This window comes from Geotrypetes seraphini, chromosome 10 (assembly GCF_902459505.1).
Source record: "Geotrypetes seraphini chromosome 10, aGeoSer1.1, whole genome shotgun sequence".
Taxonomy (NCBI): domain Eukaryota; kingdom Metazoa; phylum Chordata; class Amphibia; order Gymnophiona; family Dermophiidae; genus Geotrypetes; species Geotrypetes seraphini.
This window is the reverse complement of record NC_047093.1, coordinates 55,574,008-55,586,403: the sequence shown is the minus strand read 5'-3', so window position 1 is coordinate 55,586,403 and position 12,396 is coordinate 55,574,008. Positions and strand designations below refer to the sequence as shown.

At 42.3% G+C, this 12,396-nt stretch overlaps 1 protein-coding gene across 6 annotated transcripts in view; it reads left to right on the top strand.

Moving 5' to 3' along the window:
* The window catches only part of DDX31 (DEAD-box helicase 31), a 122,201-nt gene extending 110,041 nt beyond the window's left edge, over nt 1-12,160 (top strand). For 5 of the 6 annotated variants that reach the window (XM_033960635.1, XM_033960636.1, XM_033960634.1 and 2 more), the window contains exon 21: nt 8,867-12,159. In XM_033960635.1, the coding sequence (XP_033816526.1) occupies nt 8,867-9,005 (139 nt within the window). In that variant the 3' untranslated portion in view covers nt 9,006-12,159. Of the gene's footprint in view, nt 1-8,866 lie in introns of all 6 variants that reach the window. The other variant, XM_033960638.1, reaches the window with a different exon arrangement.
* Nucleotides 12,161-12,396: the final 236 nt, after the last annotated feature.

The following is a 12,396-nucleotide window of genomic DNA, read 5'->3' as shown; positions in this document are numbered from 1 at the left end:
CATAAAACAGGCCATACACTTGACTTGTTGATATTTAGCACAGCAGTATCTAATTTCTCACCAATTTCTAATACTTCAGTACCTTGGTCGGATCATTCTTTGCTTACTGTTTCTCTTTATTGGTCATTGAATACTTCTCCCCCCAACCCCAAACCAATAAGTCTAAGAGATTATTCAAAGTTGGTTGCTCCTTCCATTGCCTCTAACTTCACCTTTTGTAATGATGCTATTCTGAATTCCAACATTGATGGCCTTTTATTAGCATGGAATGACTCTGCTCTTACATTTTTAAACAAATTTGCTCCTTTACAAACTCAGCATAATTCTCATCGTCACCATAAGAATCTGTGATTTTCTCCAGAACTACTAATTAAAAAACAACTACGCTCATTGGAACGGAAATGGAGGCATAGCAAATCCCTCCTTGACTTAAATAATTATAAGAAACCCGCATCCTATTACAAATCAAAAATAAGGCAAAATCTCTTTACTATTCTAAAAAGATTTCTACAGCAAAAAACACATCGACACTATACAAGATTGTACGTTCATTGACTACAGATCATCAAAACCGTCCTGATTCCTTACAACTCCCTTCAGCGCAATCTTTGGCAGATCATTTTACTAATAAAATAAAAAAAAATCCGTGCTTCGTTTCAACCTTCTACTCATATTTTTCAACCCTCATACTTATCCCTTTCAAAGTGTTCTCATTTCAGAATTCCTACATGTTCCGAGATCCAGTGAATCATTAACTCGATGAATATAAAGGATTCCAGTACAGATGTCATCCCTCCATTTATCCTCAAACGATACTTTGCATTCTTTGGATCATCCATATTTGACTTAGTTTCCACTAATCTAATCACAAGTTCTATACCAAAACTTTGGAAAGAAGCCATTATTCACCCAATCATCAAAGACTTTAAAGTTAGTGCTACTGACAACACAAATTATCGTCCAATTTCCAATATTCCCTTCCTAGCCAAAATTACCAAGAAGGTGGTCTTTAACCAAATTTCCGACTTTGTGGAAACCACCAATGCCTTCCACCCTAACCAAACCGGATTTAGAAAACATCATTCTACAGAACTTTCCCTCATTGGTCTTCTTACTAATATCACTTGGATCATTACAACTCAGTCATTCTCATTTCTTTAGATTTGTCCTTGGCTTTCGACAGAATTGATCATCACTTACTCATTCATCGATTACAGGAAATAGGAATATCAGATCAAATATTAGACTGGTTTATCTCATATTTTAAAGATCGTTCTTCAAAAGTAGCATTTGATGGCTCCTTTTCTGAATCTTACCCAATCAACTTTGGTATTCCTCAGGGATCAATCCTCTCTCCCTTGCTTTTTAATATTTTCCTTGCTCCCTTGATTACCCTCGGACAATCAATTGGCTTCACTATCTATGCCTACGCCAATGATATCCAATTAATTCATCCCATTAACTTGGATAACCTTGAAGATATCTTCAATATCAATCAAAAGCTGGAAAAAATAGGTGAATGGCTTAACACTAATATATTATCACTTAACATCAATAAAAACCAAAGCTATGGTTTTTCCAAAAGGATCTTCTTTGATCTCCCCAATTAAATTTTATTCTGTTCCAGTACAATTAGTCAAATCTATTAAACTCTTAGGAATTACTCTAGCTGAGAACCTCAACTTTCATGACCATATAAGCACAGTAATTCGAAAATGTTTTTATCACCTCCGGATGATTTGTTCTCTAGTTAACCTCCTTGATAATTCTTCTCTAAATATTCTTATTCATTCTTTGGTTATCTCCTGCCTGGACTATGGTAACTCATTGTACCATGGAATTACAAAAAAAGAGATCAGACGTCTTCAGATAATCCAAAATACTGCGGTCAAGATCATATTTAAGGCCAAGAAATTTGACCATGTCACTCCCCTCTTGATCAAAGCCCATTGGCTCCCCATCGCTCACCATATCACTTATAAAACATTACTGCTGGCATTTAAAACAAGAAAAACCGGACAGCCCCTTCAGGTACCCTCCGATCTTCTGATCAAAATTTATTAGTAGTTCCATCACTCAGACACATCAATACGAGGAGAAATTCCATCTTTTCAGTTGTTGCTCCCTCCCTTTGGAATTCAATGGCCTAACCATTTGAGAGAGATGAAATCCATGAAGAAATTCAAATCTTTTCTTAAAACATTCCTTTTTAAAGACGCATTCCAAGTTTGATTGTCCTTTTAATGATTTTATAAAAATTTACTTTTAGCCCACTTAAGTTGGACTGATATGTTGTTACCCTTACCTTTTGTATTTGCCTATGCATCTTTCTTTCCTTTATTTATATTGTAGTTCTTCCTTTTTTCCATTTGTTTCAGTATGTCCTTTTGTCTTATTTGTCCACTGTCTTAATTGATGATGTCTTTGTTATTATTTGTCCTCCCCCTGATTTTATTGTATAACCACCTTGAAACTATTGATAAGGTGGTATATCAAATTTTAAATAAACTTGGAACTTGGAATTCTCAAGAGATGACTCTTCACATCAGTCTCCTAGAACTTCAGGCAATATGCAATGCTCTATGCACATTCCAAGATCGCCTTCTAAATCAAGTGGTTCTTGTCCCTACAGACAACCAAGTAGCCATATACTACATAAACAAGCAATGGGGGTACTGGCTCTCACCCTCTATGCCAGGAGGCGAACCATATCTGTTCTTGGGCGATCCTATGCAACATTTTCCTGAAAGCAGTGTACCTAACAGAGAAGCAGAATATCTTGGCAGACAAGCTGAGCAGAATCCTACAATCTCACGAGTGGTCCCTCAACTCAACTGTACTACGACTGATTTTCAAAGATTGGGGGAACTCCAGAAGTGGACTCACAATCACAAACTTCCAGTCTTCAGTTGTATTTATATGTATATATGTTAGTATGTCTGAGTCTGTTGTATGTAAATGTTAGTATATCTGAGTTGCAGAATCCATTTTCAGATGGTGCGACCAGAACGGTACATAGTACTTAAAGTGCAGAGGTTCCAGAGCCCTATACAGAGGCATATTGGCTACTGTTTCAAGTTTATTATGTTTTTATATACCGCCTATCAAGGTTATCTAAGTGGTTTTATAATCAGGTACGCAAGTATTTTCCCTTTCTGTCCTGGTGGGCTCACAATCCATCTAACGTACCTGGGGCTATGGAGGACTGAGTGACTTGCCCAGGGTCACAAGGAGCAGTGTGGGGTTTGAACCCACAAACCCAGGGTGCTGAGGCTGTAGCTCCATCCACTGTGCCACACACTTTGAGGACGGGCTACTTTGGCCACCGTGAGGATAGGCTACTGGGGTTGGTAGCATGGAATGTTGCTACTGTTGGAGTTTTTGCCAGATACTACTGACCTGGATTGGCCACTGTGAGGACGGGCTACTGAGCTAGATGGACCATTGGTCTGGACCCAGTAAGGCTATTCTTATGTTCTCATATTAGTTTTATTTTCCTTCCCTTCTCAGATGATCTGTAACTTATTTGCTGCTTTGGCAGCAGTGGCACACAGGGCTGAAAATGTTAACCCGAGGAGATCATAAGTGGGGATCAAGATGAAAAACTGGAGCAAATAGAGGTAATCCAAGAGGATGTCCTCCGACAGATAGATAGATTGAAGAGCGATAAATCACCAGGCCCAGACGATATCCACCCAAGGGTACTAAAGGAACTGAGAAACGAAATAGCGGAAACACTACAGCAAATATGCAACCTATCCTTAAAAACTGGGGAGATCCCGGAGGACTGGAAAATAGCAAATGTCACGCCTATCTTTAAGAAGGGATCGAGGGGTGACCCGGGAAACTACAGGCCGGTGAGCTTGACCTCGGTACCAGGAAAGATGATGGAAGCACTGGTTAAGGACAGCATCTGCGAGCACATAGAAAACAATGGACAGCTGAAGACGAGCCATCACGGCTTCTGCAAGGGAAGGTCGTGCCTCACAAACTTACTGCACTTCTTTGAAGGGATAAACAGCCAGATGGACAAGGGGGAACCCATAGACATCATTTACCTTGACTTCCAAAAAGCCTTCGACACGGTACCCCACGAGCGACTGCTTAAAAAGCTGTGGAACCACAGGGTGGAAGGGGATGGCTACCGAAGGATCAAACACTGGTTGGCAGGCAGGAAACAGAGGGTTGGAGTAAAGGGCCATTACTCAGACTGGCAATGGGTCACGAGCGGAGTCCCGCAGGGGTCGGTGCTGGGACCGCTCCTGTTCAATATATTTATAAACGACCTGGAGACGGGGACGAAATGTGAGGTTATTAAATTTGCAGATGACACCAAACTTTGCAGCAAGGTAAGAACCACGGAAGACTGCGAAGACCTGCAAAGAGACCTAACGAAACTGGAAGAGTGGGCAAAAAAGTGGCAAATGAGCTTTAATATAAAGAAATGCAAGGTCATGCATGTAGGGAAAAAGAACCCGATGTACAGTTACAAGATGGGGGGATCATTGCTGGGGGTAAGTAACCTTGAAAGAGACCTAGGGGTGCTGGTGAATACAACAATGAAAGCATCGGCACAATGTGCGACAGCCTCAAAGAAAGCAAACAGAATGCTGGGTATTATCAAAAAGGGCATCACGACCAGGACAAAGGAAGTCATCATGCCGCTGTATCGTGCAATGGTGCGCCCGCATCTGGAGTACTGTGTCCAGTACTGGTCACCGTACCTCAAAAAGGGAGTCCAGAGAAGAGCAACTAAATTGATAAGAGGTATGGAAAACTTTTCTTACGCTGACAGGTTGGAAAAGCTGGGGCTATTCTCCCTGGAAAAGCGGAGACTTAGAGGAGACATGATAGAAACCTTCAAAATCCTGAAAGGTATAGAGAAGATAGACAGGGACAGATTCTTCAAACTATGGGGAACCACAAGTACAAGGGGGCACTCGAAGAAATTGAAAGGGGACAGGTTTAGAACAAATGCTAGGAAGTTCTTCTTTACTCAGAGGGTGGTAGAGACATGGAACGCGCTCCCAGAGGATGTGATAGGGCAGAGCACACTACTGGGATTCAAGGAAGGTTTAGATAAATTCCTGCAGGATAAGGGGATTGAGAGGTACAGATAGAAAGTAGAAATAGGTTATAGGAAAGTCAGGGACCACTTAACAGGTCATGGACCTGATGGGCCGCCGCGGGTGCGGACCACTGGGGGCGATGGACCTCTGGTCTGACCCAGTGGAGGCAACTTCATATGTTCCTGCCCAAAGCTCCATGATTTTTTTTTTTGGGGGGGGGAGGCGAGGGAGGGGGTGTTTGACTCCTAACTCAGGACCCAGCATTTTGTACCTGTAGTTGAGCACTAGTATAATTTGTCTATGCTAAGACTTTCCCTGAGTTTCATGTCGGCAGTGGCAGTGTCTGCTCAATACTCTCTGAAGGCTGCATTTTAATTACAGGTGTCTGCTTTGCAGCTTTTCTGCATTTGGCCTCTTGCTTCTAGCAGGAGCTTTTGCAGCTGACAGCAGCCAATTACCAGGCTGCTGCACAACCCTGTCCTCCATCCCATGGGTAATGAGGTGATTAGCCAGATTTTACGGTGACCTTTATCCTGCCATACACCTGGCTTACCTGCAGACCATGGGGCGGAATGGGCTCTCTTTCTCACAAGGGATAGGAAGACATGCACAGTCCGGCTGCACATAGGCCTAGGTTTTACAGCTTTTAGCTTTTAGGACACATTTTGGCAGGTGTGTGCTGAGTCTGGGTGCCAAGGCATAGTTCACGCTATCTTGACAGGACCCTTATAGGCCATGTGTCTTATACTGTTTTGGAAATACATTTCCCACCTGTGGCCATTTTCAGTTCACCTCTGTAAAATTAAAACTATTTTGTCCATCATGTCTTAAGCTGAGATCTTCATACTTCTGCAGGAACCTTTAGCAAAGGTGACTAGGACTTAAGGAATAAAGCCTTTGTATCTAGTAAATGTGATGTGTGAATCCTGCAGTAGAAGGCATGAGAAGGTGTACACAAACCTCTATTGTAGGAATTCCAACCCCACAACATGCTCTGACTATGAATGCTTTCTTCACTCAGCCTTAAAATCACATCTGAAAAAAGGACTTGTGTGTTCTCAGGCTCATGCATTGCATATATGGTATCAAAGACTACAAAGGTTCAGGTTTTCTCCATCACTAATACAAATGCTGTTCGAAACAAGTTCAGATCTTAACTGCGCAGCTTGTGATAGATGAATTTCAGTGTCGAGAAATAAAACATAATACTCAAATGCCGCTGCTTGACATTTCTTTAGCATTTCCAGTCATACACAGAGCTAGATGGATGCATACAATCGAGATGGTTCTTGCTCCTTGATGCTTATAATCTAGTTAAGATACACAGATGACATATACTTTACTAGTAATCATTTTAACTACTAAAGTATAATATGTTTAACCTGAGAGGGCCAAAATTGGGTACGGTTTGGGGTGGAGGAGGAGGGGAGTTAGATTTAAAAGTGATTTCAAATCAGGACTTCAACTTGGACAGAGCAGATTCACCAACTCAAGAAGGCTATTCGAGGTACATAGTACCATAAGACAAAAAGGAGTTAGTAAAGGAGGGGAAAGGGAAAAGAGGCAGAGTGTGAATCTGTATTGCTATGTTGTGAGTTGCAAGTTGGAGAGAACTGCTCTAAAATTTCCAAGAACAGCCTGAAATGAGTTTTGGTGGGTCCTCTATAACTTGTCTCCCAAATAAACGCACAGATAAGGCTTTACTAGAAACAGGCATTCTTTCTGATGTAATTTAATTCAGTGAAAAGCTCATCTTCCACCGTAACCAAAGCTTGATTCCTACATGTATGACACTTTCACTGTCCCATAATGCCAACATATGTAGAATTGTTCTTCCTGCATAGTATAGCAAGATTCTTTCTTATAGCAAAGGTTTATCTCATTTACTTCCTATCACCCTCCATGCACTTCTCCTTCTGAGATCGGCGTCCCTAAAAGCTATCTATGGAATTTCTTCAGTGTTTTGAGCCATTTGGTGCAATCCCTTAGTTAGGGTAAAGAATTTTTATGTTTGGCGAAGACTGCTGATAGAGAATTAATGTTGCAGCCCTTGATAAAGCTGGAGATGAAACAGAGCTGCTGTTGGTCTTTTTGTGAATGCAAGATAAAGAAAATAAATGGACTTTGCTTTTTTTTCAACTGTTATTGTTGTAAGTTGTGAATGATCCATATGATTGTGGCACTGAAATCTATGCTTAAAGATACATTTTTGCAATTTTTTTGAAGACTGTAATAGAGTGGTATACTTAAAGTAGAGTTTTTTTGACCAATGACTGGAGAAGCTCCTATATATATAAAATATATTCAGTCTCTTGAAGTTGGCTTGTTGGAGCAAGATATCTGAGGTCTTTTTTTTCCCCCACTATTTGAAACTTGTGCAGTCTCTACTGATTTAATTGCTAATGTGCTTAGACTGTTTTCTGGTCATACTCTCTCTCTCTATTTTTTAGGCTTTGCTAGTAAGATTATATAGTTTACTAGTCTTTATGCCTGTTACATTAATGGGTGCTAGAATAGATGTGTGTGTCTGTCTTTCTTTCTCTCTCTCTCTCTCCTTGGCCGCTTTCTGTCTGTTTTTCTTTCTTTCTTTCTTTCTTTCTTCAGCTGTCCACCACCACCCCTTGCCTGCTCCCCCTGTCCAGCAGTAGCCCTTCTCCCTTTCTTTTACCTCCCCCCTGTCCAGCAGCACCCCTTCCCTGCTCCTCCTGTCCAGCAGCAGCCCTTCTCCCTTTGTTTTACTTCCTCCCTATCCAGCAGCACCTCTTCCCTGCTCCCCCTATCCAGCAGTAGGCCTTCTCCCTTCCTTTTACCGCCGCCCCCTGGCTAGCAGCACCTCTTCCCTGCTCCCCCCCATGTCCATCAGCACCCCTTCTGGCCCTCTGGCACGAACCTCATGTCTATCTCTCCCTCTCTTACTTCCTCTGTCCATATCTCTCCCTCCCTGAATTTCTTTCCCTCTCCCCTTCTTAAGAACATAAGAAGCGCCATCTCCGGATCAGACCTTCGGTCCATCAAGTCCGGCGATCCACACACGCAGAGGCCCTGCCAGGTGTACATCTGGCGTAATTTTTAGTCATCTTGCCTCCTCCACATCCATTTCTCCCTTCCCCCCCGCTTCCCTCACTCTGTAACGCACCCCTGCCGGCATCTACCCCTCCTCCCTCCCACCTGCTCATCCGCCCGCCGTGTTTAACTTCAAAGAAAAGCGCTGTGTCGCGCTGTTGCTGGCTTCAGCATCTGTCCACTTTGGCCAGCCCTGGCGGAAATAGGAAGTTGTCAGAGGGCGGGCCACAGTGGAGAGAAGACGGCGAGACCAGCGGCAGCACGGTGCAGCGCTTTTCTTTGAAGTTAAACACGGCAGGCGGGTGAGCAGGCGATAGGGAAGAGGGGGAGAAGTAGATACTGGCAGGAGCGCCTGTGCCCCCCCTTCCCCCGTTTCATCGCCTATAGAATCATCGGTTGTGGCAGCGGTTTCTCTGGCGGTGAGTGAGGGCAGGAGGGGGGAGTCACCGGCATGTTCCCTGCCTCTACATTTGAAAATGGAATTCAGCATGGAGGGACACATCATGCTGTCAGGGAACACGCCATCCTAAGTGCGCATGCACTCTTATGGTTTTATTATAGAGGATTCTTCTTTAAAACTTTAGTATATCTAATATTTTATCGTGTGGGGAATTCATGTAAATGTGTATTAACCTAGCCATGCAGCTCATCTTGAGAATAAATCTGAGCTCTTGCCTCAGACTGGCTTTGAGTTGACAAGAAAATAATTCCCCCCCCCCCCACCTCTTTTTCAGGTCAACTCTTTACAAGAAGAATTCTGGTAAACAATGCCTCCGTGATATGTTATGTTCTGAATATGCCAGTGGGCTAAGAACTAAGGGGCTCAAGGCCAGGAAAGCAAACAAAACAGAGACCCAGGAACAACAGACATGAACAAGAAAACTTGACCACAGATATTGAGCCTGGACGTGTAAGCCATGGATGCCAAACGTGTCCAGATAAACAAGCTACAGGAGGATAGGGAATATAAATAAAATCCCATGTGAAAAAAAGAAACACGGGGCAAAGAGTCCCTTCTGAAACAGCGATACCTTTTTTTACTTGCATTTCCGTAAGTGCTGCAGCCATGAGCCAGCCAGAGACTGAGAGGGGCAGAGCTTGTATCCCACACCCACTGCACAACCCCATCAAAGGTATTGGCCAGTTCAGCAATTTGAGTTGCTGAGTTTCCCTTCTTGCTTCATGATTTTTGGCACATGAGCCACTAAATCTCAAAATATAAGTTTTAATGTTGATTATTCTTGTGTCTATAGCTAGGTTTGTCAGTGTGGTGGTGGATAGTAAGGGCTGGAATGGTGGTTTTCATTGAGATCTGAATCTCTCCTCACCCCAAAGGGAAAATAATAAAGTGGGATTTGCTCAGCAAAGTAGTTAAAGGCACTGATGGAGTAACAGAGACCTATTCCACAGTCTTCTGAAAACAAAGGCTTCAGGCTTAGATCCCAATTCATCGAGGGCTTTTCCCATCAGTACAGAATGGAGGAAAATATATAATGAATCTGGCTGTAAATTTCATTACAATAATGGGCAGAGAGATGCAACAGATTAAAATAAATCTGAACTCAGTGAGTTTATGATGACTGTGTAAGATAGCACAGAAGGGGTCATGCTCAGGTGCTAACTTACATTAGCACATTAGCTGTACAAAGGTTCCTGCATTGCCTGTGTCTTGTTTTTCTCAATTATACAAAGTCTTTGGCAATGCCATACTGTTAAGCCAAAATTGGACTCCATTTCTAGAGCCACCCATATCTTATTTACTTTTCAGGTCACTAGACAATAATCATGCATGGAGTAATTTTTATAAAGCTTTTTCATGTATAAGGAATGTTTTATTTATGGACAAGGGCCTTTATAAAATTATGATACTAATAAGTTGACAGTTGGCTCAAGGTGGTCAGCATTTTTTTTTTTTAACATGCTGACTACCTCGGGCAGAATTAGCCCTGGATATTCAATGCTGGATCATGTCCAGTATCAGCATTAACTATCTGGGGCTAATTCAAATTGCACAAACCTGGCTGAATATCAGATAAGACCCACATAAGTACAAAACATTTCCCCTCACATCCCCCTTCTGATCTCAATCTGACCTCCCTTGCCTCCTCATCCCCCCACCCCCATACATTCTCCCCAGGCCTACCTATTTTAATTCCTGATGGTCTAGCAGTCTCCTATGGAGAGAGGTGATGCAGACTTCTGCCCATCATGGATCCTTGCACAAAACTAGCTAGTACTGTGAGACTGATGCTAGGGGTTGTGGTGACCATTTTGTGCAAGGAACTGTGATGAAAGTCAATAGGTTTCATTTCTGCCCTTAGAATGACCAGCAATTAAAAAGTAGGCCTGGGGTCCTAGGGTGGGGCTTGGAAGTCTGGTCTGAGCTGTACTGCCTTTGGGGGTGGGAGAGAGGGAGGAAAAAGGTCCCTTAGGCCGCTTCCCAGGAGTTAAGTAGGCATTGGCTGCATACAGTTAGGGGTGTGAATATTAACATTAATTGTTAAGTACCGTCTCCTTCCAGTCTCCGCCCACAAACTGCCCTAGCAATAACTAGACCATGTAGGAGTGGTTAGATGAAAGGAGGGATAGGATCTGGGAAAGGATCTGAGCAATGTGCAAACATTGAATAAATGATATAACAATTCACAAGCAACAAACATAAAATCATCAAAAAACCTACTCATAATTCCAGATTTGTAGCCATTCCAGCAAGCTCGCAAAATGCCAGACTTCCAATGTTTTTCTAAATTTGAGATAGGATGACTGAAGTTGGTTAATAAATGATCACCCAAAATGTTCTCTAAAAGTCCCTGTGAAGATAAATCTGAAAAGTAAGACCATTTGCTAGTGCTGAGTGTGACGGAGATTCCTAGCTTTCATCTGCTCTGTTATCTACTTATATATCACCTTGTGAAATTTAATTACTGCACATAGAAAATCAAATATAAAGAGAAAAGTGTTCTTTCTATACCTATCTTCATCAGTAGACAAATATCTTCTTATTGCTAACAATATATATCCATTGATTGAAAAGAACTGCTGGTATGAAGAGTGTTTATAATGTCTTAGATTTTTGAGGATTGAAGACATATAAATTAAACTGGATTTGGATCTTGATGTGCATATACATATGGGAGATAATGTTATAACAAATTTCTTATAAAATATCTCAAACACTTTCCTATTATATAAAGGCAATGTACTTTATAAAATAGGCACCCAAAACTAGCCCCTGTAGCTCTGAAATCCTTATGCATAAATATACGCCTGCTCCAAAGATGTAAATTATGCATGTACATGAATATTTTATAAAATACATGCGTGCATCACATTCTGCCCAAATTATGTTCCTGGGAACACTTATACACAGATCACATCAAAATATATCCGCTGTTGTCAGTATACATGTTTATTATGTGTGTATACTTGCATGCAATTTTTAAAAAATCCATTTACAGCATTTCAAATATGTTTTACACATGGGAAATGTTTTATAAATTTAACCCATATTGAGTAATAGTTCTTGGCATAAAAATCTCTGAGCTGAAATCCCTTAAGCTATTCCTTATCGTCTGGCTAGACCAGTCCATGCCAGTAGCTTATATTCCCCTCCCAGCAGATGAAAAGCAGAGGCTAACCAAAATCAGGTTTCTCAGTTGCGACTGAAATTTGCTGTTCTGTTTCAGATGCAAATGAAACCAGCTCATCCGCACCCCATGAACAGCATCCACTCCCTCCCCCTGTGACCAGACAGAGCCTCCCCCTCTGCTGCTGCCACCTCCATGAACAGACAGAGCCTGATCCCCCATGAGCCCCCCTCCATCCCACCCCAGGCCTAACTGGGATAAAAATGAGTCCCAGTCATTCTTGTTCCTGCAGTCAAAATGGCTACTGAGACCTTCAACAGAATGTCTTTCCATTCAGGCTGCTTACATTTTGGCCAATAAGGTGGTTCTGGTTGGTCTTCAGACCCATTCGACTAGGGCCCAGGCTGCTTCATGTCCGGAGGTCCGAGATCTGTTACTGGAGGGCATTAGTCCTCTCTTCATTCCTTTGTGAAGCCTTACAAGTTCAATCTGTGGACCAGAGATGATAGTTCCTGTGGCAAGGTTCACGGAACACTGTGTTCCTCCTGCCTGGATATATAAGCTTATCCCAGGACAAGCAGGCAGCATATTCTTAACACATGGGTGACGTCGCCGACGGAGCCCTCGGTACGGACCTTTTTAACTAGAAGTTTCTAGTTGGCTGCACCGCGCGTGCG